Source organism: Echeneis naucrates, chromosome 15 (genome assembly GCF_900963305.1).
Source record: "Echeneis naucrates chromosome 15, fEcheNa1.1, whole genome shotgun sequence".
NCBI classification, from domain to species: Eukaryota; Metazoa; Chordata; class Actinopteri; order Carangiformes; family Echeneidae; genus Echeneis; species Echeneis naucrates.
The window spans coordinates 938,655-963,244 of NC_042525.1; the positions used below are offsets into that span (position 1 = coordinate 938,655).

At 43.0% G+C, this 24,590-nt stretch overlaps 2 protein-coding genes across 7 annotated transcripts in view; both read right to left on the reverse strand.

The window, feature by feature from the left end:
- LOC115055383 (stromal membrane-associated protein 1-like) overlaps window positions 1-12,706 on the reverse strand; it is a 55,597-nt gene extending 42,891 nt beyond the window's left edge. For all 5 annotated transcript variants that reach the window (XM_029521134.1, XM_029521130.1, XM_029521132.1 and 2 more), the window contains exons 1-3: window positions 12,433-12,706; window positions 3,525-3,658; window positions 2,679-2,764 (exon numbers count right to left, since the gene is read on the reverse strand). In XM_029521134.1, the coding sequence (XP_029376994.1) occupies window positions 2,679-2,764; window positions 3,525-3,658; window positions 12,433-12,550 (338 nt within the window). In that variant the 5' untranslated portion in view covers window positions 12,551-12,706. The remainder of the gene's footprint in view (window positions 1-2,678; window positions 2,765-3,524; window positions 3,659-12,432) is intronic.
- A 716-nt stretch (window positions 12,707-13,422) lies between these two features.
- Window positions 13,423-23,837, reverse strand: slc1a4 (solute carrier family 1 member 4). 2 transcript variants are annotated; one of them, XM_029520840.1, is made up of 8 exons: window positions 23,216-23,837; window positions 20,757-20,799; window positions 18,929-18,994; window positions 17,844-18,010; window positions 17,520-17,753; window positions 17,232-17,426; window positions 17,013-17,147; window positions 13,423-16,207 (listed from the first exon to the last, which is right to left on the reverse strand). In XM_029520840.1, exons 1-8 carry the CDS (start codon window positions 23,728-23,730, stop codon window positions 15,970-15,972), a joined length of 1,593 nt encoding a protein of 530 aa, XP_029376700.1. In that variant the 5' UTR covers window positions 23,731-23,837; the 3' UTR covers window positions 13,423-15,969. The 2 variants fall into 2 exon arrangements, with proteins under 2 accessions (XP_029376700.1, XP_029376701.1); XM_029520841.1 differs by lacking the exon at window positions 18,929-18,994.
- Window positions 23,838-24,590: the final 753 nt, after the last annotated feature.

Consider the following 24,590-nt stretch of genomic DNA (forward strand, 5'->3'; position numbering starts at 1 on the left):
CTTCTCATTTCACTGAAGTTCAGATCAGCAGATTTCTGGCAGTGCATTCATACTGTGTTTGGAACAATCGTAGTCGCGCACAGGCGGGGCGTTCAAATGAGATCCCAAATGCCACAGCAGGCATACAACACAACCCCACACTCATGAAATCCACCTCCCTCACACCCCGGCACTACATCAGCACTAATCCCAACTCTCTTATCTCCCTATTTCAGCAGCAACGTTTCTGTCAGATCCAGTAATAGACTTCAGAAAGATTGAAAAATGATGACCACCCGCACAAGTCGGGCAACGAGATAGACCGGCGGTGGTGGTGGGGGCGGTGGGGGTGGGGGTGGGGGTGGGGGCAGTGTGCTGGAGCTGCATCTCAAACACAGCACTTGTTTATTACTGCTGACTTAAAACACCATCACGCTTTGGATCCACACAAAGATACACAGCAGGATAAATGTCCTGAAATATGGACCCACAGCCGGAGCTGAGAGGAGATCCTTCCCAGATCTGTGTCTGTTTAATACATAACTGATCAACCATACACTTGTTATCAATGGGAAGACTGAGCTGTAAAAATATACATTTGACCAAACGTGGTAATGTGTCTTATTATTGCTGCTGAGAGGAAACTTTATTCTCAATTCTATCTGCACAAAAAGTCTTTAGGAATAAAATTCAGAATATCCCTCGATGTGAAGGCCTGTCTGCTCCTGGTGCTGCCTCAGAGCTGACACTTTAAAAGACTGTCAGGTTTCCACAATCTCCTCGTTGGTTTAAGTGTTTTGGGGAGAGGAGTTAAAAAAGAATTTTAACTGAATCTTAAAGACTTTCTCGTGGTTCTCGTTCATGTCCGGAGACAAACATTTGCAGACCTCAGTTTTCTCCATGCTCTTTCATACACTTTGTTATTAAAATAAATAAAGGAGCACCAGCTGTGTTTTATTTATATTCATAAATGCATATATATGTAATTTGTTCAGATGTTTGTGGACTAAATTATGAATAATTTGATATAATCCATGTTTATTTTGAAGAAATGTGTTTTTATATTCTATGATAATGAAAAAAATCTAAAGTATGTGTGTTTATGAACATAACATCCATAAACACAAACACACACACACACACACACAAAGATGAAAAAATAATGACAAATATGACTGAAGCCAACCCCATTTTGTAATTTACATACACGAGCGCAGCAAATTGCGGAGTGGAAATCACCATCTAAACACAAAAGGAAATGAGGAAAACTCTCACACACACATTGAGGCGGGAGCTCTTCTAATCCTGAGTCTGTTATCTGCTGTTTTCAGCCAGCGGCGCTGCTGTCAGAACGACTAATGGACTTCAAAAGAGTGAAGAATGATGACCACCCGCACAAATGGGCCTGCCAGATACAAGATAGGGTATTACAGCAGCATTTCAAACTGGAAGATTATTTATTTCAGTCTGCTGCTGGAAATGCGAACATATGCTGATGTGTTAACCACACAGTTGTCTCATCTTGTATCTTCGAAAACGACTAACTGCAATCTGCCATTACAACAGTGTGAATGCAAACACTGCAGGAGGCGTCCTGGTTAAATGTACGGAGCGACATGAACCACACGAGTCTGTCGCTTCCTGTTTGGTTCTGGATACGACTCGGTGACAAACTTGGAATTTGACAACTTTGGTACAAAAACCTCTCTGACTTCTCCCCTCAACAGCCTGCAGCTCCAGAAAACACAAAATCAGAAAATATCCTGGCAAAGCAAATACAAAACAATGGAAGCGTTTGTTGGAGACATTAAATTGTGATGCTATATTTAAAACTTTCAAATCAAAAGTCACAAATCAGTGAAGAACTGTTTTGTGCGAAGCACTCCTGTTGTTGTCTCTGCTAATTACAGAGTGTTTGTGTATTTGGTTTTGTCGTAAATGTTTGAAAAATTAAAACCCTTCCAGAACTACCAACATCTTCACAGACTCAGAACATGCATTCAAATTTAGAATCATACAAATGTTTTTCTGATGCGAACCAAACTGTTCAACATTAAAATCATATTTTCAGTCAACTGGTTGTGTTTCTATTAGCCGTGATGCTACAAGGACAACCAAAACAGGGAATTTCAAAATAAATCAGGCATTTTATGATGCATCGCTCTGTGTTTTATGAATGATTGCTGCTTTTCAGAGCCTAATTACATCTACTTTTAAATGTTTTCCGGCTGGAAATTTGAACAGGACTGATCCATTAAAGTAAACCAGGATTGGGACTTTTCCCTCCTGTGGAGCCTCGGCTCAATCAAAACACCTCAGTAATGTGGTGGCAGATGAAAAGAAACAGATGAGAGGAAAAACCTTACGTTGCTTTTTTCGCTCCCATTTGACACACATCTGCACGAGACGGGGCTGCAGTGACATCAGAACATTTTATGCAAACGTTCCGAGACATTAAGAGGCTGCAGGGAGCTTTGAGATCGGCTTGTAAATATAGGGAGACATATATGGTAATAAAGGGACCTCTGAGGCAAAACTGCAGCAACATCAGCTCCAGAGGGTTTCACAGAAATGTTTGGTGACAGGAAGCTGTTTGTGCACACGTAGCACAGTAACAGCAATTTATCTGCAAGTGCTAGGTGACGGAGAGTTTTTATGCCACATGCAACGAGACTGGGCTGCTTGTGGCTGGAGGATACTGGTCCGTCTGCGGCCGCCTGAAGCTCTCTGGGAGGTGGGCTTCGTACAGCCGTCTGGCCCGGGTGTTGCCCATGTCCACCATACTCTGTGAGGGAAGAAGCAAAGCAGAAAGTAAAGAAAGAAAAAGAAAAAGGAACTTGGTGTTCATACCAGTAAGGTAATCGGCGGGAGGCATTTAAGAACGTGTCACACATGGTGAGCTCTTTCATACATCACACTGAAATTCAAAGCAGTTGGAGGCGCTAGTGCACAAACACACAGAGCCAAACACACACTGGTCACATGTGTCAACGCTAAATTAAGTGGGGGGTGATAAATGGGATGACGCTGGGAGAAGTGGAGGAGACGGAGTCGGAATAATCAGCCATCCAGAATGAATTAGTCATTGAAAACAGTGATTAATATTCAGAGTAAGACCGTTTCTATTCACACTCAGCTGATGGATAGGCTCTGCCTCGAAAAAAAAAAAAAACACACACGCCTTTATAATAGTAAAGACACACAAACCAAACAACTCAACCATTAAAGACATGACTGGTGCCCTCGGGTGATCTTCACACACAAAAATCATCCAGACATGTTGTGTGTAATCCAGTCCATAAACACCTGTGCACAGACTCACTACTGTTGTGTACATGTGCTGCTGAGGACACGTCTGTGATAAATCCGCCCTCCATTAACACCTGGCCTTTGTGTTTCATTTGTTGTTTTTCAAAATGTCCTTGTTCCAGAGACAATCATTTCATAAATTACCAAATTGACTTTTCATGACTATTCATTCATAAATATGTTTTCAGATTTTTGCCGTCCTGCTACTGGTGATGAAAAGGTCGGTGTGTGTGTACCTGGATCTGCTCAGGTGTCCACTGGTCCAGGTTCACAGACTTCACTCTGGAGATGTGGACTCCCAGGTTGCGGTGGATGCCGGCGCAGCGGATACACATGAACACCCCGAGGTTCCATGACGCCCATCGAGGTCCTGGAGAGAGAGGGGAAGGAGAGAAGGAGAAATGGAAAGAGAAAGAGGAGAAGAATGAGAAAGATGAAGGGGAGGAGGAGAAATCATCATGACCAGTTGGGACGATATAGATTCAGTCCTTCAACTCTTTCTAATACGAAATTCTCGAGGTGGTGGAAACAAACTAAAACTTAGTTGGGAATGAAAAAGGGACGTGAGGCCTTCGGTCTACACGAACTGCCGCCATACAGATAAAGAGAAGTCCACAAAAAGTCAGAATTTACCGACAGTGTTTGACTGACAGGTGACTCCAGGAAGGAGCTGATCAGAGCCAGACTGAGACTCAGGAAGTTAATCTGAAAAGATTAAATCTGCCAACACACACATTCAAAAAATAAAAATAAAAAATAAAGCTCCAGTTCAGGGAAATTGTCTCAGGTGAGAAATTTGGCATTTAGTTGAGCGTTTCTGGACGTTCACACCTTATTTCCGTTATCCTGAAGACTTCCTTATCAAAACTGCTCAGGATGTAGCTTCTCAAATCCCTCCAGCTGATCTTAATGGGATTTTATAAAGAAGCATTTTCATTTGATTTTAGTTCATCCGTTAAGAAAAAATTACATTTTTCTCCATCAAAGCAACAACTGTGAAGAGTGAGCAGACGCACAACTTAAATGAAAAACCAAGTGTTGTGTAATTGTTGTTGTTAACTGATTTGCCTGCCATTTAGATTTTTTGATTTCTTTTGTAAAGGTATTGTGCTTTAATTAAGAATTAAAACCATAATGTTCAAGTTAATAAAATACATGAGACTGACTTTATCAGTTATTTTATTTTCCGACATTTGACAAAAAGGTGAACGATGCACATCAGAAGAGCCACCATCGTCACTCTCGATTCAGTCGTTTACTTTTTGATGGGGGGGTTCAGACGCCGTGAGACAAGCTGACAGATGTTTAGTCTTAACCAAATTAAACTCTCTCAAAGGCACATCAGCACCGTCGCGCAGTGTTGTGAAATCTGTTGAAAACATCTTATTTCTCCGAGCTCAGATTCCCACCGATTCCCACCATCCATCATCCATCACACATCATCCAACATGTCACACAAAACTACCGCCGCTCTGCCAAACCTCCACTGGGACAAATAGATGATGGCACAGAAATGACAGTCAAATCATTTTAATGTGCTGTTGGCTTCAGTCCCTCAGCCTCCTCCAAGACCCTGAAGCTTTACCATCAGTCAATGTGATGACTGAGAGCCACTTTGAACATACAGAGGATCAACTTTTATGGATTCGGGCCAGAGTAACGGTGGCGAGGCAGGGCAAGTTGGATGGCAGCGAGTACGCACGCCGTCCAGCGGGCTTGGCGGTCTCGGATAAGAGCATCAGTGTGTTAATGCGGTGGCACTAATGCGCTAGACGGCCTAAAGAAGCATTAAGGCAGGGATGACTGAGTGTTAAGCCTAAATCAAGCAGCTCAGCCATTATAAACTGGACTGTATCTGCTGGATATCTATCGGTATGGATTGGACTCGCTGCGGTCCGCCCTCAGATGAGCTCACCACATCTCCAAAACAAACCCCAGCTGAGGTCTCATCTATAGAAAGACCACAGACACACACCAACTGAAACTCCAAAGAGAATGAGTCTTTTATGAAAACACAAAAAATATTTCGATTAAGAAAATCAATTGAGCAGTTCAGCGGGGTCTGATTGTATTGAGAGAACTAAATGACTCACACAAATGAAACTAAATGTACAGCAGACCTGAGATAAGCCTTCAGACCTTCTGTGTGCGCTGCATGATACGACTGCTCTGCACTGTTTCAACCAGTCAGTCACATTTTTCTCTGAAAGCACATTGATACAGATGAGCCCCAGTGTCTCTGGATGATGTGAAAGACAAAGACGACGACAACAACAACAACAACAACAACAACACACCTGTACCTGACTGGACTGAGATGCAATAACATCCACAAACAGGAGAAGAAATTGAATAGGCAGTAAAGTAAAATAAACTATTCATAGCCAAAATGCAGCATAAATTCAAGATCAAATGATATTCAACGACTTCTGTCAAGTATCTCAAAAGCTAATGAAGTTATATTCTAAAAGCCGAGATTTTGTTATGACTGATGACATTTCACAATCACAGAGACGAACGCTGACTGAGAAAACACGTGTTTCTTTTATAAGATTTAAGAGAAAACTCTTTGCTTCAAGTTTAACTTAACATGAGGGGTCAAATCATATGGATTTTTTTCTCCAAGGTCACCATCAAAGCCAATCATTACGAATTAAGGAGATCAATAACTACTAAGTGTAAGCAGTATTTGTAGTAAAACACTTCAGTTTCAGCCATTTCTTTAGTCTAAGAGAAGGAGAATTTGACTTATGAAGCTTAATGTTTCTCTTTTTCAAAATCAATTTTTGATAAAAACTGAACTTCATCATATTTTTTGCGGGGCAGTTGTGTGTGTATCTGAATAAACGTTGAATAAACAGGCTCCAAAGTGTCTGACTGAATTTACTGGTGTCTTTTACTGTCAGGCTGTTTCCACCACGTTTCAATGATCTGGATACCAAAACCAACCGGGCCATCACCGGGCCGAGACTGGACCTTGATTAAGCCATCACTGCAAATTGATAACCAAATCCAATTTATTTTTACACTCAGTGAAGCTGCCCCCCCGATGGTCAGTAGGCAGAATGCAGGATTGAGTCATATCAAATTCCATCTCACTCACACATATCGGCCTCAGCTGGTTCAGCTGACCCAATCGAAAACGACCACCAGATTTCTGGTGACTATAAAGTGAACAGTTTGTGGATGAGCAGCAGCTTCAGCTCTGAAACACCAGAATCATCCGAGTTTAATTCATTCAATAGCTGCTTTATGATGGCATTCATCTGTATACTGTGATGAAGTGAGGATAAAAACAGACAGCTGAATAGAGTTCTCTCTGCAGACATAAGCCCTGGAGTCTCCACACACACACACACACACACAGAAAGAATACAAACATCAGTGCTAATTTGTTGTCTGCTGACCTGATTAGACACAATGGCTTCTTCTCTCTTATCACACACACACAGAATTTCAAGTATTTTAATGCAGGTAGTTGGGAGCCCATTAAAGACGGGTGCACGCACACACGCAAACAAACACAGTGGCACCTGCACACAAATCATTTCATATTAAAACATACAGACATATTCATATACATGCAGACAAAAGCCAAGCACACACTGAGACAAACAAAGAGTCATCTCAGTTGAGACACACACTGACAGACACACACACCCTGAGGCCTTGATGACTGACAGCGGAACTTTCCAACTGGGAGGGGGGGGGGCAGCTAGCCGAGCATGAAATTAAAGCCCCAACAGTCAACCTGAGGACAGTCGCGTTGGCGACAGATGTGTGTGTGTGTGTGTGTGTGTGTGTGCGCGTGCACAAAAGGGACACGTGATGGTGGCAGCAAGGTACGACAGTGTGTGACCATAGACGTCAGCTGTGTAGCTCTTAATCCCGCCGAACTCGGGCCAACAGCAGGTTGGAAACACTCCAAAGGCTCAAACAAGTGAGAAAAAATAAACAAGGAACATGTGAATTCACCGATGTGATTCCTCAGAGCTCATTCAATCAATATTTATTAGAGGGAACAGAAATCAGCAGTGAGAAGCTGGAAACGTTCGTTTCTTCAGGGAGAGAGCGAAGACACCGTCTGAAGCTTTCAGGCTGAACCTGGCCGACTGTGGACTTGACTCATACAAATCCGTCTGCACTAATCCAGGCTCCTGCTGTGGCCGCTGTTCCGTCTCTCTTTTCCTGCTGTTTCGGTTTTATTCCTTTTCTTTCGGACAGCTCTACTTTGTCCTAATGTCCAAAGCTCAGCTTCATTAATAAGATCTTTAGTCCTTTACGTGTTTTAGATCATTCTTCTGTCTCCTTTAGAGGCCGAGCTGTCAGAGTCTCTGGATCAGTCCTGAATGTTTGAGTTTTTGTGTTGACAGAATAAAGACAATCAGATATTTGGAGTTGATTTTTCACCATTAATGAGCAGAACTCCTGATCAGATAAAGATAGAAACTTTTTTTGGTTATTATGGTTTACTGTTTTCATCTGGATTTCTGTCTATGTAGGTTGTGTATTTTTTATTAAGTTACTGGATCTCTTAAATTTCCTTTGCAATTAATAAAGTATGAGCAAAAATACAAAAATACAACAGTTTTTTTTTATTATTCTTTTAACACGTTTTATTCTAATATCTAGGAAAGGTTCAATGAGAGCGTTAAATTGTGTTTGGTTGCATGAAACTATTTCCTAATTAGTATAATGTCCTCTCATTAAATCATCTGCAGGATACCAAGATCTTCATCTCAGGACGGAGCTGAGACTGAGGGTGAGGAGTGACAGGAAATAAAGCGGCACAGTGTTGCTCCCTGCCGGTCCATGAGTGACTCAGTGTCAGCAGTAATGATACCGACACCGTTCCCCTCCTTCTTTATTATAACAAGAGCAAGAGATAATAAAAACTCATCATCTGCTCTTAAACAAATTCTGGAACGTTCAGGTTCAGGCGGTGCATAAATCACAATAAATACAATGGATTATCAGACGTAATAAAGGCTGAAGCAGATAGATGAACAAGCATGGAGAAGTGGTTTCTTCTGATTTATGGAGGAGGATTTGTAGCAGTTTCACTGCATTTTAAATGTCACAGCAACAAACAAGAACAAAAACCCGGTCTGAACTGAAATATGAACAGATGCCTCCATCTGCTGGGGAAAGAGGGAAGTGTTCAGGATGAATCCAGGATTCAACATCCATCCCAGCAGGGTCACCTTAGATGGTGAGCGGTTCAGGTCTCAGCGAGACTCTAAACCTGCACCTCTTAACAACTGGACTTCAAAAAGTCAAAATAATTCACTGCAGACTGTCAGAGGTAAACCTGTCCGTCCTTCTGAGGTGGATCAAGTTCTCCAAAATAAACTGAAATACCAGACATCGTCCCATACTTTCCAAAAATCAGGGCTCTGGTCCGGTTGATTAGTGTGGCACTCACATGAGTGACGTGTCACAATCGACTGGCTAACTTCATTCTGAGCGTGTAAATATAATCACATCACAGCCCATCAGAGTGGGGAGAGGTTGGTCCTTTTGATAGTCTGCGGACAGTTTATTGTGCTGACAGAATAAAGACACTCAGTATTTGGAGCTGGTTTTTCATCATTACTGAGCAGAACTCCTCGTCAGATAAAGATAGAAACTTCAGATCAGCTGTAGAACGACCCAAACACATGAGAGGAACTTTTCTTTGGTTATTCTGCTTCACAGTTTTTATCTAGAAAAGAAGGATAATTTCAACCTGTGTAGTTATTTTTTTCCTGATTACTCAGCTACCATTTCCTATTACAGTGAATAAAGTCTTCACTGAGTCACATTTATAATCAGCTGAGGTTGATTCTAAATATTTGGAGACTTGGTGGCATTAGAAAAAATGGAAAAGCCTGAATATGACTTTAAAAAGGTAAATCCCCAACTGAAAAGATTCCCCAAGTAATTCGTAAATCAAACCATATAAGATTAAAACATTTACAGCAGGAATGGACAAAACAATCAAAAGTTGCAGCCCTGTATTCAGCCAGGACAGACACTTTTTTAGACAGCTTCAGATAAAAGATCACAGAGTGCTGCTTCTGCAAACTAACCGTCCTTCACACCTTTAAAATGTGTACTTCCGGAGGCTGCAGGTCCAAAAGACTTTTGGGTCTAAATTTGTCTGTGTGCGTGTGTGTGAGTCTGTGCCAATGTTTTATGTGCGTGACAGCAGCGAGGTACCAAGGACAGGCTGTGCTGAGTGCCCCTGCAGCCATTTGCCAAGATCTGCTGTGCCAGCTCAGAGTACCTCCTACCACAAATCATAACACTGACACACTGCCAGCCTGTGTGTGTGTGAGATTTACATCACATTGGTGAAAGGACCGTGTTAAAACCATAGGCGAAAATTATATTCTGGACTCTAAGTAGTAGATGGACGTGGATGCCAAGAAAATGGATTCACAATCAATAAGGCCTCTCTCACACAGTGCGATACTGAGCGTGTGTGTGTGTATGTGTGGACAGTGAGTGTGAGTGGGGGTGAGTGGGGGTGAGTGGGGGTGAATTCCAGTGGGAGGATGAGGTGAGTCAGCGCTCTGCAGTGGTCTTAGCAGTGCGGCCCCGCCCGGCACCGTGACTGCAGCAGGCAGATGCTGCTCATTCAAGACAAACCCCAAAACAAACGGATCAATCAGAGCGGAGCCGCGGACTCCGAGTGGTCCATCAGCCAAAAAAACAAATCAATGGGAGCTAATTCACTGCCTCTGCTGTGTTTGCTGAGATCTGCGTCCCGCAGAGACACCCCTGTTAAAGTCGACAACAACCACCTCAGGTTGTAATTTGTCAGCCATCAGCCATCTTGGTTTGTTTTTGAACCAGAAAGAGGAAATTTGGAGGTAAAGCAAATAAATCATCACATCAAGAAATCGCTCAGCTCAGAGCCAGCAGGATAATCGGGCTAATTCTGACCACGTTTCGATACACACAAGCTGCCGACACTCAACAACCGCCTGGCTGATTGCTCACAACTGTGTTCCCCTGGAACTCTGTCCACGTGTGTGCATGTAAACGTGAGGCGTTCAGGTGCAAAGGAAAGCTGTAGGTCACCTCCAGGCCTTTACTGCTGCAGTGAAACAAGGGACAACAAAGACAAAAAGCTTTTAACGTCTCACCCAAAAACACAAATACATCTAATTAACACTTCCTCATTGTCTGTTTCACTTCGTAATCTGACCGCCTGCATCCATTTAATAAATACGGGGTAGTGATTGAATTGTGTTTGAATTATCTGCGGTGACAAGCACACGTCTCGTACTCTGCCTGTGTGAATGTGAAGCGGGTCAGTCCCCTGTTTGTATCCCACCTGGTCCTAACCAAAGTGGTGTGGGTTCAAATCCACTCTCACTGTACACGTGGCCAAACAAAACACACACCGGCTGCAGACTTCACATTAATGATCAACAGGTCATTAAATGCACCACAGGTGAGTTCACGCTTGTGAGTCACACACATAAAACATTGGCACAGACGCACACATTGTCATTACGCTCACCAGATAATATTTATCTTCTTTGCATGTCGTTTGCACACTGCCTGTTTTAATTTCTTTCCACGTTATTTATATTTTAGTGCAGGCCATTCTATTTTTCTACTTATTCTTGTCTGATGTCTTTAATCTGTGTTATTTTTATTGGAGTTGGCACACAAAACATTTCACTGCACATTGACATGCTTAGAATTAGAATTTTTATGTTTTTACCACTTTTGGACAATAACTTATCAGATGATCACTCTTCATTGAGCAGCTGCTAAAACTCTGCAGACGGCGGCATGTTTAATTCTGTTAGTCATTAAGCAGCAGCATCTGAGTCAGGATTATTTTTATACATTAGATCCACACATTCACCGAAAAGCCTGAAAAATGGGACCAAGTATAAAGAAGGTGCCCACCGTGGAAGATCAGATCGTCATTTTTAATTCTTTTTTTTTTTTTTTTTTTAGGGGTAAATAAAATACAATAAAGAAAAGTAAGACGTGAGAAAAATTATTGTGTAAAATTGCCTTTTCAACTGAAATCACAAATTTGGACAAAGTTATCACAATGATATTATGTGTGTTAAGTTCTACGAGTACAAACAATCCTGAATGGCATGTAATAAAATAAATGTTAATTATTTCTTCCTCATGGATTTTTTTGAGAGGAGAACATTGGACAGGTGTTTCACAGAGTGGCTGTGTATTATTATAATGAACTGTATTTCATTTCAGTTGCACTTTCCATCTTAATTAAACTATTTCTCAATGAAATCTGAACAAAATCGTCGAGGAGGCTGAAAAGGTTTGTAAAATTAACATCTCGGTTTAGGTTCATATCTTCCACTGACAGAACCAGAATCTGCCAGCTGAAGATTGGAGGGAGGATGCTGTGCAGGTGAGATGTGAAGGTTTCCTGGTCCTGAACAAAGTGAAGCTCGAACTTCATTTCATTTCATTGAATGTGTCCACAGAACAGTCCGAGTTTTCCGCTCATAAATAATCCAGTCAAGGACACACACGGCACCGCGCCAAGCTCACCGCAATGAACCCACACACGACCGGAACAAGGGAACATCTGCTTCCAGCATAAAGGCAGACAGCAGGACTTTCAAGAGCAAATTGAATTCATTCAAACCAAAAGATAAACATGCATCATGATGTAAAACGCATAATCGATGATGGCATTAGCCTTAATGGCTATCAGCCTATAATTTGTATGTGATATAAAATCTATTTCAGCTAATTGTTTATTTTTCCCTTTATTATTATTATTATTATTATTGTCATCATCATCGTCGTCATTGCTCTTTTTATTTTGAAAGTGCTACGCGGAAGTTGCCCGCGTTTTGCCGCTAATCGGACAGATTTCTCTTATTATTATTATTAAATTCGTCTACATTCTTGACTGGGTGACTAAAAACTCAGAGTTTGTGTTGAAATAAAACATTCAGAATCAAAAACAGCTCTTAAAAATGATCACCCTTTGAATGCTCCGTTGTTGGCAGGCAGGCTAACCGGGGCGTCGGGATAACGTCGGTATTTGTTGCTAGCTTTAGCCGGACGTTAGCTGAGAAGTTCTGCCACCGTTAAACGTGTTTTTTGTGACTTTAACCTTCCTGCTCACAGGAAGGTTGAAGTCTGACTCACCTTTGGCCTCACAGTCAGCACAGTATTTATTATCGTCCTCTCTCAGCAGTTTGGACAGAATGGCCTGATGCTGCTCGTTCAGTTTTTGGGCTTTTTCTCTCTCCGACCGCGTCGTCATTGTCGACAAAGTCTGTCCGTGATAGTCCACTTTGTGTAGACAAAATAACGAGAAAACGGCGTGTTGTGTTGTGCTGTTTTTCTCCGATTTGTGTTAGAACCGGCGGGACATCCCTCATGAAGCCGCTCAGCAGCGCCGGGAGTCGGTTAGCTTCCAGCCGGCTAACCGCTAATGTGGAGCATCATCCCGGATGCCTTCACGACTGTCGGAATTCTGAGACTTCCATCAGGACAGAGAGACAGATGGATAGATAGCTTTATAATCATTTTAATATTCAATGATTGAAAAAGTGCAGACAGTAGAAACCTGCTATAAGGACAGCACATCATGCCGGATATTGACAACAGACCAACATCTTGTGGACAGTTAAATTCTGGACGTCCCGCCCCGTCCTGTCCTGTGCTCCCCAGGACTGGCTCCGGCCCCCCGGACCTGGATGATTAGTACTGAATGTGGAGTAATGGATGGGTTTATGTTGTTAATTCATGATGACAGTGACAGGAAAAAAATGTAGCACAAGTTGCCAGAGTCAGTCTATCGTAACAAAGTCAAAAATACATCATCAGGCCAAGTGACCCAATCTGTTCCAGCTAATTTATGTTCAGCCCTCAAACCGCCCTCAGTGTTTCGTGAAAAGGGGGTGTATCTGAAAAAGCCTGTAAGGGTCAGGGCAGGATAATCAACATCATAAATGAATATGTAACTTTTTCACTGAGCAGCACAGTTCGACAAAGAGCTCAGGCTGACATCACGTAACCCAAAAATAAGAGCAGAGACACGGAATCAGACTCATTTTGGTTGCATGAAAAAATTCACCTTTAATGTGAACACACAGCAGCAAAGACAAAGTGTTAGACATCGATGCGTCACAGGAATGATGGTAGCAGCTACTTCGAAACAAAAGCAACACAACAGAAATGCAATTTTATCAGGGACACTGGCAGAAGATTTCATTAAAAAAGTTAAAGGAGAAAGTACAAATAATACAAAAAGTTCAAATAATTACAATAAATTAATATCAAATATATTCATATATGTGTGTGTATATATATATATAAGGTATGTACCACATTACATGTAATTTCATGTGATTCTACCAGATTAACTCAACAAAATCTAGACATAAAACTCTTTAGGTTAATAAAGTAGCTTAGAAAAGTCGTCTGTTAAATCTCAAATGATAACGTTGAGTAGGAAATTTTCAAACATACTAGTTCATTCTTTATCTTTAAAGCAGACACACTATGATCCAAAACTGAAGCAGTTTCACAACATCATACCGACATAAAGTAATGAAATTTATTTCACACATATGAAGCTCGTTCGCCTCTTTGTGGCGTTCACTTTAAAATGCAGTGTAACATCAGCAGAGCAAAGGAGCTGCTGCATCACCGTGAAAGTTAAATTACAGATCAAATAAATAGGAAATATCAATGATCGCTGAACTGTTTCAGGTGAAGTTAAAGTGAACCATCACATTAATGCTCATCACCACCAGAGGACGCCACAGGCTGGTCCTGTCAGTCAAGTCCAGAATCCAGTGAGAGTTTTGAAATTTAGCACAGCTTCCATGTTGACAAAAAAAAAACAAAAACATCTCATATCATGTGGAGGTTATCTAAGGTAGGGTCAAGTCTGAAATTTCAGCTGATGTCTCTGTCGTGACAAAAAGCACCTGTTAGCATGATTTAAACTTAAAGGCTCCCTTTACCAGCATCAGCTGGTCATTTATCACACTGAAAAAATAATCGCTGCTCTAATTTCTTCTGCCCCAAAATTCAGTCAGAAGGAGAGAAAGCCTTTGAATGAAAATGGCTCAAGCCTCTGAGACAGCACTGAGAAAACGGGGACATGAACTTAAAGAAAACTCTCCTGCTGCCGTTCCAAAAATCCAGCATGCTTTTTTAATAGAAGGGAGACTGGAGTGTTTATCATGATGTCAAAGAAGTGTGGAGTTTCCAGTACGTTCAATCAACAACAACTCTGGCCGTGACTTTATCTTTATCAGTATCTTATGGGTTCGTTAAGATGCCTTCAATTACCACACCCTACGGCAGCCATGTTGAAAATCTTCAATTTCTAGGCAATAATTTCTCTAACGTCTCAAAGGGACTGATCGGATTGAGTCTGATGACCATCATGGGGACTCCATTGGGTGTGCAAGTTTCTTCTGGTTTCTAAAAAAAAAAAAAAATCTAACTAGTGAGTTTTAACTGGTAGATGTGTTTTTCCAACGTTAATTAATGAAATGTGTGTTAATCTAACTATAAAGTTAACTTAAAAGCACCTCATATGGACATTAGCTAAAGAAAATTAGCCAAAGCTAAGTGATAGCTGCATGCTAACGTTCCTTTAGTCAGTTAAGCAAACAAAACAAAACACCAACTAGCTTCTCTTCAGATTACTTGGTGTTGGGCAGCTTTTCATGCAGCAGCAACTTTATTTAGCTTGTAAAATGCTGATATGAGCTAATAAATAAAGGGAAGGGACATTTTTACTGTGACCTGTTTGCTTTTGAGAGTTTATGGTCTTTTTGGGAATTGTGTTCAGGGTTAGGGTTATAACTAAACGCTCACTATGTTGACGGATAAACAGGATCAGAGACGTTTGTCATTTCAAACAGTCCAACGTTACAAATTATTTACTGAACTGTGCGAGCGGGTCAGCGAACACTCTGGGTCAAAACGTAGCATTGTTAGCGTCCAACATTAGGTCAAAGTCTTGACGTCTTGTTTGAAGGGTTAATGTTTGACATTGACCGCTGATGGTCAGCAAACACAAACCTGAGCAGATCCTGCAAACATGGCACCCATTAAACCGGAGAGCTGAAGTCCTATTTCCGGCTGACGAAAACAAAGACGGGGTTTTATCTCCATCAGCTGGGGGAGATGTTTCCTCGACATGTAATTACACGGCACTTGGTTTTGATTAGTTTTCTTAAGTTAACGTTGGTCAGTGTGTTTGAGAATAAGAACAAAGAAATGCACTTAATATTGCTCTGACAAACAAACTTACGGCCGTGTCTCATGAGACAAACAGAACGAGATTTATCGGAATGTTTAAGGGATATTTTACATCGTATGTTTCCATCGCAGAAAAAAACAAAAAACAAAACTCTGCCTCAAGTGAAAATTTGTAAGAAACTTTTTGCTGATTTGGGGAAATTGTTTCATTTGAAATTAATATAATTCATTATATATTAATCTTAATTTAAATATTTGAATGGAAACCCAACTAAGGCATGAGCCCAAGTGACCAAACTCAGTGCACTGTGGACGCCCACGTTATGGCACTTTTTTCCTCACAGGTGAAACCATTAGTGACCATGTTTTTCTTTTGGACACTACGAGTGATTCGTATCCAATCAGCAGCAATGTCAGAGGTGTTGAAAGGTCAAAAGGTCGCTGGTCTTGCTGAGGTCACAGGACAGACTCGATGGCTTCCGGCGTAGCCTCAACGGCTTTGGTTTGGTGCATGACCAGCGGAGAAGTCTCCTCCTCCGCCTGGACGTTGGCCACCGCCTCCACCCGGACCTCCATCAGCTCGCCGCCCTGCCGCTGCTCCTGCTCCTTCTTCATCTCCTGCTGGTTGATGTGGTGGAGGATTCCAGCGCCCAGAGCGTCGCCTTCCACGTTCACCACTGTGGTTGTACGATCCCTGTCCACAGAGCACACAGAAGACACATCAAACCCAGTCGTATCAATTCAAAATGGGGACTCCATCTTTAACCTCCTACTATCACTGCAGTAAATAAGCATGCTTTATCATAGTTAAAGGGAGGGAAAGGTTCATATTATTAGAGTCAAATACTGATTATAGATACAGATGAAAACAGGCTGTCAATAATTCTATTTTCATTCTTAAATATCTCAATGGAAGACGGCCTGAGGAAGTGACTTCCACTTCTGTTCATCTTAATCTGGTGTTCATTTGTTCTGATGTGGATATTAATCCATTTTATTTGATTTACACATTCACAATTTCATGTGAATGAAAGCTGAACCAAAGGAGCAGAATCCTCTTTATCAGAAACATCCCACAAGGATGACAACATTGATAGAGCTGATGCTGCACAAGGTCGGATGTCTTATCTTAGCAACTCCGAGCCTTTTGTCCCAGACACAAGTTGGAGCTGCGGAGGGAGTTTTGAAGGCCGGATTTATTTCTAGTTAAGAAGGTGAAACACATAAATGCGTTTCAGAAATTTCCTGTTTCACCATCTGTGTGTTACTTCACAAAAAAAACTGTTGATCTGGAGGAAGTGACAACAAACCTATAAAGGAAATTACAACAGACAGATTTTTAACACTTTGCCTTCAGCCCGCCCCGTCAAGCTGCCTGCTGTGAAACGCTGCTGTTGGTTCTTTCAGTATAATGTCGTCACTGTGTGTGCATATGTGATCTGACACAGCTTTTTGTGTTTTCAAATGTGAGAGTCAGCGAGTTCACCAGCTTCACTCACACAATCCAGTCGACAGCCAGCATGAGGGACAGGTCATTGGTCGGCAGGCCGATGGCCTCCAGGATGATAGCGATGGTGATGATGCCGCCGGCCGGGATGCCAGCCGCGCCGACGCTGGAGGCCGTGGCCGTCACCCTGAAAAACATACATGAGAAAAATACTAATTATATCAGAAGCAGCAGAAAAAGGGAGGAAGCCTTTTATCATCCGAGGACTCACAGGATAGTGAAAATCTGCCCGGCATTCAGCTCAGCGTTGTTGAGCTGGGCGATGAAGACGGCAGCGATGCACTGGAAAATGGCCGCCCCATCCATGTTAACTGTGGCTCCGATGGGAAGGATGAAGCGGCTGATGCGTTTGTCCACGCCATTGTTCTCCTCAACACACTTTATCATGGAGGGGAGGGTCGCTGAGCTGGTGAGTGGGGAAGAGAGAGAAAGAAATCTGGTAAATCACTGCAAACCACAAACTCAACTTTAGGAAGACTCTCTGTGAGGTGGCGTTTACCTGGAGCAGGTGGCGAAGGCCGTGGTGAACGGCGTGATGAGGCCTGACAGGAAGCTGAAGGGGTTCTTCCGTGTGAAGCCAAAGTAGATGAGCGGCAGCACGATGCCCCCGTGGATGATGTGGCCCAGGATGGAGGCGAAGATGTATTTTCCCAGACTGGTGACCAGAAGAACAACATCTTCCATCTCTACGATCTTACTGCCCACCAGGAACATGATGCCGAAGGGGATGTACCTGAGTGAGAGCGAGGGCGGAACGAGCTATTTATTATCAACATAATAACACACAAAATACCACCTGATCTATGATCACACACACACACACCACATGATCCAGGACACCAGCACCATGGTGGCCTCATTGAAGGCGTTGAAGAAGCGGATGAGCTCCTCCCCCTCGTCACCCAGTTTTCTCAGCGCCACCCCGAACACCATGGCGAACAAGACCAGACCCAGAATGTTCATTCCGTCTGTCTCTGTGCCAACAGGAACCTACAAACACACAACAGAGACACAAGCTGTGAGAGACAACACTGATAGGACGACAACACAAGCACGCTGACGTTCAACGGGAAGTTAGTGGTGACCAAACTGGAAGATGTCCCTACTTCTCTCTTGGTTCAATACGACTTCATGTTTGTTCTGTTTGTACCAATGGTCCCATGTAGAGGACGCTCGTCCATGAAGGGGGGGTTGGGGGGGCCTGCGGAGGTCTGTGATGGGTCGAAGGGCTCAGTGAAATGGATGATGGGTAATGAATACGGACAGGGACAAATCCTGAGCTCAATCCTCTGTCTTTGTCCAGAGCTCTCCCTGTGGTGCGGGGTGGGGGGGCACCGTGACCCATGACAGAGAAATACCGCGGACTGATGCCAGGACCAAATGCCCCAACTGTCCCCCCACAGCCCCAGAATGAAGTGATTACTGTTTAAATTTAACCAATGACATCATCTAACATACAAACGTGACTGTTGCTTTTCCCGTTCGGATCGACACGTCCTGCCCAGCGTCCAACACGTAGACACGTTTTAAAACGTAGACTGGTGTCACCTGTTGGGTCGGCCATCTTGGCCCCTCCTGTTTGTTTCCCTCCATGTCCCTCAGCTGTGTGTCTATCTGTCTTTGTTTGTCAGAACACAGAAAGTCATCAAACATCTACCACTTTCTAATTACTTCTAACAATGAACAAAACTGTTTTTAAACCACAAACAGAACAAAAAGCTTCCTCTTCCAGAAATATCAGCTTTTGTCAATCTGGTCCTGAAAGCAGTTCATCCATAATGTCGTACACGGTGTGTGGAGTGGGCCACATCCAGACGGAAGAATCCACCGAGCGGTTTTAACCCAACGGAGAAGATTCACACAGGTTGTGTGTTATTTGTGCGACCATCCATGGGATGTGTCCCGTACCTTCTGATAGAGGACGGTCCCGTTGGTGTCGTTCCCCACAGGAATCATCTTGTAGTCGGTGGCATACTGCGAAATGACGGAGGGAGAACTCGTGTTAGCTCATTTGGTTTTTAGCACATTGAGTGTTGACATGGAAACAGACTCAGGTCAGTGATGCCCAGAAATCTAAACCGCCAGATGATCTGTGTCAGTCAGTGGAACTTCCTCCATAACTGTCTGATACACTTTTCTGGTCAGCGTTATAAAGGTTGTGTTCACACTCTTCAGTTTTCTAAATCTCTTTCTCTGCTCTCATAATTAACCTTAAATGGACAAAGAATCGCACTCCCGATCTGACTCCCCCAGTGCCTGAACAAAAACCTGAACAGCGGATAGAAGGACAGGAAAATGTACCAGCAGTGATCAAAACCCGGCGAAAATCAAAACTGGACGACGCTTGATCCTGATATGAGAAGATCTGACTCACGCTCACTCAGCAACTGCAGAAACTACAGAAGCTTATTTTAATCATCTCAGGTAAAATCTTGGAGGCTTCAGGCCTAATCACATAATCATCTGATAAAATATGAACACACAATTCTGGAATGGTGTTTTATATTTGATAAGATTCTGATCTTAATTATGAGGCAGATTGAGGTAATTTCCAGTCAGAACATCACACCGGACTTTATTCTTGTATTTCCTCTTTGACTTCAGGTGAAGGGAGGTATTAGTGGAATCAGGTGCTGTAATAAGATGGCCATGTGATGATTCTGTACGTGAAGCTGATTAAAAAGCAGACGTATTTTAGAGGTAGACGGAGAGCCTCCATTTTTTTTTCACGATGCATACCAGAGAATTTGTGGTTTGGTTTTTACCCAGAAGTTGTTGCACCATCACAAAATCTGCATAAAACAGAACACCAGAGCAGCTTTCAAATGAGTCTGTAACTCAGCTGAGGGCTGATCTGAAGCTGCAGAGCAACACTAAATAAATGTCAAACTGTTGTTTTAACGTCTAAAGAGAGCTGCTGGTGGTTGAACATTTTCTAGCAGTCATTGTGCACAGAGAGGTGGGGGCCAGATCCTCTGGACTGCTTTCAGCTTTGCATCAACCGCCCCCCCCCGATGCTTGTCATCTAACATCCTAAAGGTGTAGCCTTTTAAATGTCTTTTTAAACATCGCACTCGTCATCTTGCATCACCGCCCCTCTGCTGCTTTCTTAGTCTAATCCACACTTGGACCTTTTCCACAGGGACTCTACTCTCTATAGGCTGAGTGTGTGTGAACTCAACAACCTGACTGCACTTTGAAACGTTTCCCCTCCCACTAAGAACTCACCTAGTTGTTGGGGAGACGGTTTATTATTCACCAGCCTGATTTTAGGGAGTTTGAGGTGATCAGCACAGTCACATGTGTGCACAAGTAAGTGCATACTCTCTTTGTGTGTGTGTGCCTGCAGCCATTTTCTGCTGCCACATCCCCAAATATTGAACTTTCCTGGCTCCTCATTTGAGCCCTAACAGGCCTGATCATAATTCTAGGAAGCGGAACGGGCCGTGTTCAGAAGCAGCGAGGCGATGTGCGTTGCTAGGCTGGCGGGAATGGAATGGCCTCGCCATGGTAACGGCTGGTCAGGGACAAGGAAAAGAGGCACTGGTTGAGAGCAGCCTGTCTGTTTTCTGAACGCCTCCTCATAAAGAGGCTCCCAGCGCCGCGGCGGGGACAATGAACACGGAGCGGGCGTCCGCGTGGTCGGCAAAATAAATTCTGAGGAACAATCCCAAACCAGACAGGAAAAACAGACAGAGAGCAGCGATGGTGAAGTGAAGTGAAGTTTGGCACTCACAGAACGGAACGCAGCAGCAACCAAGTTCGCAGGAAATAAGTTCCTGAAAGAGGGAGAGAGAGAAAAAAGAGTTAGAGCTGAAGGTGACGAGTCTTTGAAAACCACGAGGTTCACACATCTGAATAGTTAACAGTTCACAGGATCTGTTTGTCATCACACACTCTGTACTCTGGCTCTTTTCCCAGGGTGCACTGCTCCTCAGATTCCCTGACACTGCAGTTATTCTGGCTGTGATCTGGCGTCCGATTCATCTTTTACTAAAACAAATCAGATGAGTCTTTATGAGGATTATCATCTCGGACGTTTATATCGTTCCTAAAAAGTCAAACAAAGTCCTACTTCCTGTTTTCGCTCTTATGCTCATGACAGCATCCATAACGGACAGGAAGCTCCTTTAAATGCAGAGTCTGCTTCGGTGCAGTCCGTGTTGTGACTCCATTCTAACATAATTTTCCATGACAGTTTGTCAGGTTTGCTTTCCCTCCTGAAAGTAAAGCACACAGGATTACCGGCAGCCCGGTGTTTGTAGTAACTTTATCCTCTGGGGTCACACTGTATTGTACAAAGAAATACAGACTTTGCACCGTTTATTCCAGCGGCCCGACCGCAGCGAGCCCTTCAGCCCGTGACCCCTCGACCTCCGTCGGCCATTTTATTTATCTTCACCGGGACTTTTTTCTTTTCTTGTTATTTTGTTAAGTTCTAGTTAAGTTTATAAACTCCTCTTCTCTCTGTTAAGGGTTCAGGTTTCCTGCCATCACATGATGGAGGTGAGAATCTGGATTAACTCTAGAAACCAGAGCTGGGAGCTGGCAGACATTCCCCTCAGAGGCCCCCCGGGGCCCCGCTCCTTCCTCTCTGTGGACCGATTGTTAAATCTGTCTTACGTAACAACTTGATTTCCTAATTAACTGAAGTTAAACATCATGTACGCTCCTTGAATTGAAACTAAATCAGGGTTATTCAGCTGCTGCAGTCTGAAGTGTTTCAGTCTCTGTTGACTTTCACGTCGATAAGTTTCCAGATTCGGACTCACCTGAAACGCGTGTGATGAAACAGCTGGTTGTTTGTTGATTTTTTTTTTTTTTTGACATTTTGTCTTAAAGTAAACAAAACTGTCCGTGGACTTTGTTCATGTTTGGAAGAATCAGGAACTAAAACTTTAAGAATTTCATCCTTAAATGTTTCTGTGCTGATGGATTTATTCCAGTTTTTCATGATTTTATTTGTGAGAAAATTCTTTATTGCTTTGGATTCTGTGTCAGTTATAAAGCTCTTTGTTCATCGTGGTGAAGTTTCACTTTTGTTGTGTGTAAAGTCAAACAGACTGACAGACAGCAGCAGCTGATCCAGAATCAAACACATCCAACACATTGACGCAGAGAATGAAACGTTATTCGAATAAACCTGAACCTGACGAGTCTGAGACTGAAAGTCTGACCCGAGGAATAAATAGAATGAAACAAGCGGCTTTCAACAGCTGCTCATCAGGACACAAATAGAGTCTGACTTCATGAGAAAGAGAAGCAGACAGTCCACCTGTTGTCCTGATAAACCACCGCCCCCCCCAAACTGTGGGAATGTATTATTAGGTCGGTCCTGTCGGGTGTCTGAAGGCCGCTGAGCGTTCAGACTATCTTCAGGCTGACGCTGCTGCTTTTTTATTTAATCAGGGAACATTTTCACACTGATAAAATTCTGCTGCTTTTTTTTTTATTTAATCAGGGAACATTTTCACTCTGATAAAATTCTGCTGCTTTTTTTTTTATTTAATCAGGGAACATTTTCACTCTGATAAAATTCTGCTCAGTTTCCGACACGTTGATGTGAATCTGCAGCAGACAGAGTTTCTGAAAAACACAATAACTCCTCTCATTTCTTATGGAACATGTTCAACAGTTTGCCAAATGAGCAGCATTTTAGTGTTCAGGCTTTTTGCACAACTATTCTAACCATGAAGACGATCCCAGGTTATCATGGTCAGTTTCATTCATAGCCTGAAAGTGAAGCTGTGCTGAAGGCCCATAAATCGTTATTCTATCTAATAAGCAGTCAGGCCAACAGAAGAGATCGGAACAGTTTCCACCATAAAGCAGCACTGCACTGAAATCTGGATCTGATCTGATCTGAATGGAGTCGACGGACCGCTCTGAGTTCTCGGAGGGGTTCTTTTCCATGTTGAATTCATTTGTGGACGTCTGACAGGATTTTGGAATGATGCAACACCACAAAGCGAGTCTGACAAGTTACACAACAAGCCCATAATCAGTTTATCTGGTGTTCATTTCCCACACCTGGATTCAGACGTCCTACCTGGATGGGGTGGCAGGTCTCTGCTGACATGTTCCCAAAGAACCCCCCAGCCCTGAATGAATGAGTGTGTCTGCACACACACACACACACACACACACACACACACACACACACACACACACACCTGTTTGGACGGTCTACGGTACCTGGCCAGGTCCAAAAAGGAGTCTGTGGTCTCCTTGTTGCTGCTGACGCTCTCCAGGCCCAGGCTGTTGGTGTTCAGGGCTCCGGCTCCAACTCCGGGTTTGATGATGAAGGCCAGCGCGACCCCGATCCCGGAGGCGATCAGGGTGGTCACCAGGAAGTAGGACACCGCGATGCCCCCCAGCCTGCCCAGGGAGCGGGTGTCCAGGCTGGCGGCCCCGGACACCAGGCTGCAGACCACCAGCGGCAGGATGATCATCTTCAGCATCCGCAGCAGCATCTCTCCCGGGAAGGCGAAGTAGGACATCTGGGCTCTGGTCAGGTTCATGCTCCGGACCATCAGGCCCAGCCCGACGCCCACCAGAACCCCGGACACCGTCATGATCACCAGCAGGTTCCTCCTCAGGAAGTCCGTCAGCTTCTCCAAGAAGCTCCTCGGTGCGCCCTTCTCCAGGATCCGCTCCGTGGACGCCGAGCCCGGCATGGCGTGGCCGTTGATCTCGCTCTTCTTCTCCATCCTTCTGGTCTCCAGAGCAGCGTAAGAAGATCCGACAGGAGTCCGACAGCGTGGGGGGAAGATGAGGAAGGCAGAACCGAGAGGAGCCAATGGAGAGGCGAGACGGCACAACGAACCGGCCGGAACATGCGCACTGCAGGAGGCGCTTTATTCCGGCACAACTGATGCAACAGCAGCAGAAATTACTGAGCTGGTGACATCTGGGACAGCTTCAGCTGTGGTTGGAACTAAAACTGATAATAATAATAATAATAATAATAATAATAAAAATAAATAATAATAATAAAAATAATAATAATAATAATAATAATAATTCACATCTGGGACAGCTTCAGCTGTGGTTGGAAATAAAACTGATAATAATAATAATATTAATAATAATAATAATAATAATAATAATAAAATAAAATAATAATAATAATAATAATAATTCACATCTGGGACAGCTTCAGCTGTGGTTGGAAATAAAACTGATAATAATAATAATAATAATAATAATAATAATTCACATCTGGGACAGCTTCAGCTCTGCTTAGAAATAAAAGCTAAAATATATCCTTCAGGCTGCTTCAGCATCATTTCAACAGAAGAATAAATCAGACTCCTAATTAAAACAACCTGACAGATAAACGCTTTAAATGTTTGATTCTTATTGATTATTGATCTGATCTGGTCTGTTTCTGCAGTTAGATTTATGATAAATCAGCTGTCACTCACTGACTGATGTATGACAGTTGAGTGTCAGTAATTTCCTGAATACAATGAAATAATTATGATGTATAACTATTTCAATTTCATTTGGATTTGGTCCAATGAAAGGTTTGGAGTGGGGGCCATCTCTTTAGGTCTGATTCTTTAGA

What these genes read in the sequence shown, in the direction of transcription:
- slc1a4 (XM_029520840.1), bottom strand. Translation starts at nt 23,730, where the DNA reads ATGGAGAAGAAGAGCGAGATCAACGGCCACGCCATGCCGGGCTCGGCG. An exon ending in TCCTTTTTGGACCTGGCCAG is followed by an intron (nt 20,800 to 23,215) that starts GTACCGTAGACC and finishes TCCCTCTTTCAG; the next exon opens with GAACTTATTTCCTGCGAACT. An exon ending in GCCTTCGCCACCTGCTCCAG is followed by an intron (nt 17,427 to 17,519) that starts GTAAACGCCACC and finishes CCCACTCACCAG; the next exon opens with CTCAGCGACCCTCCCCTCCA.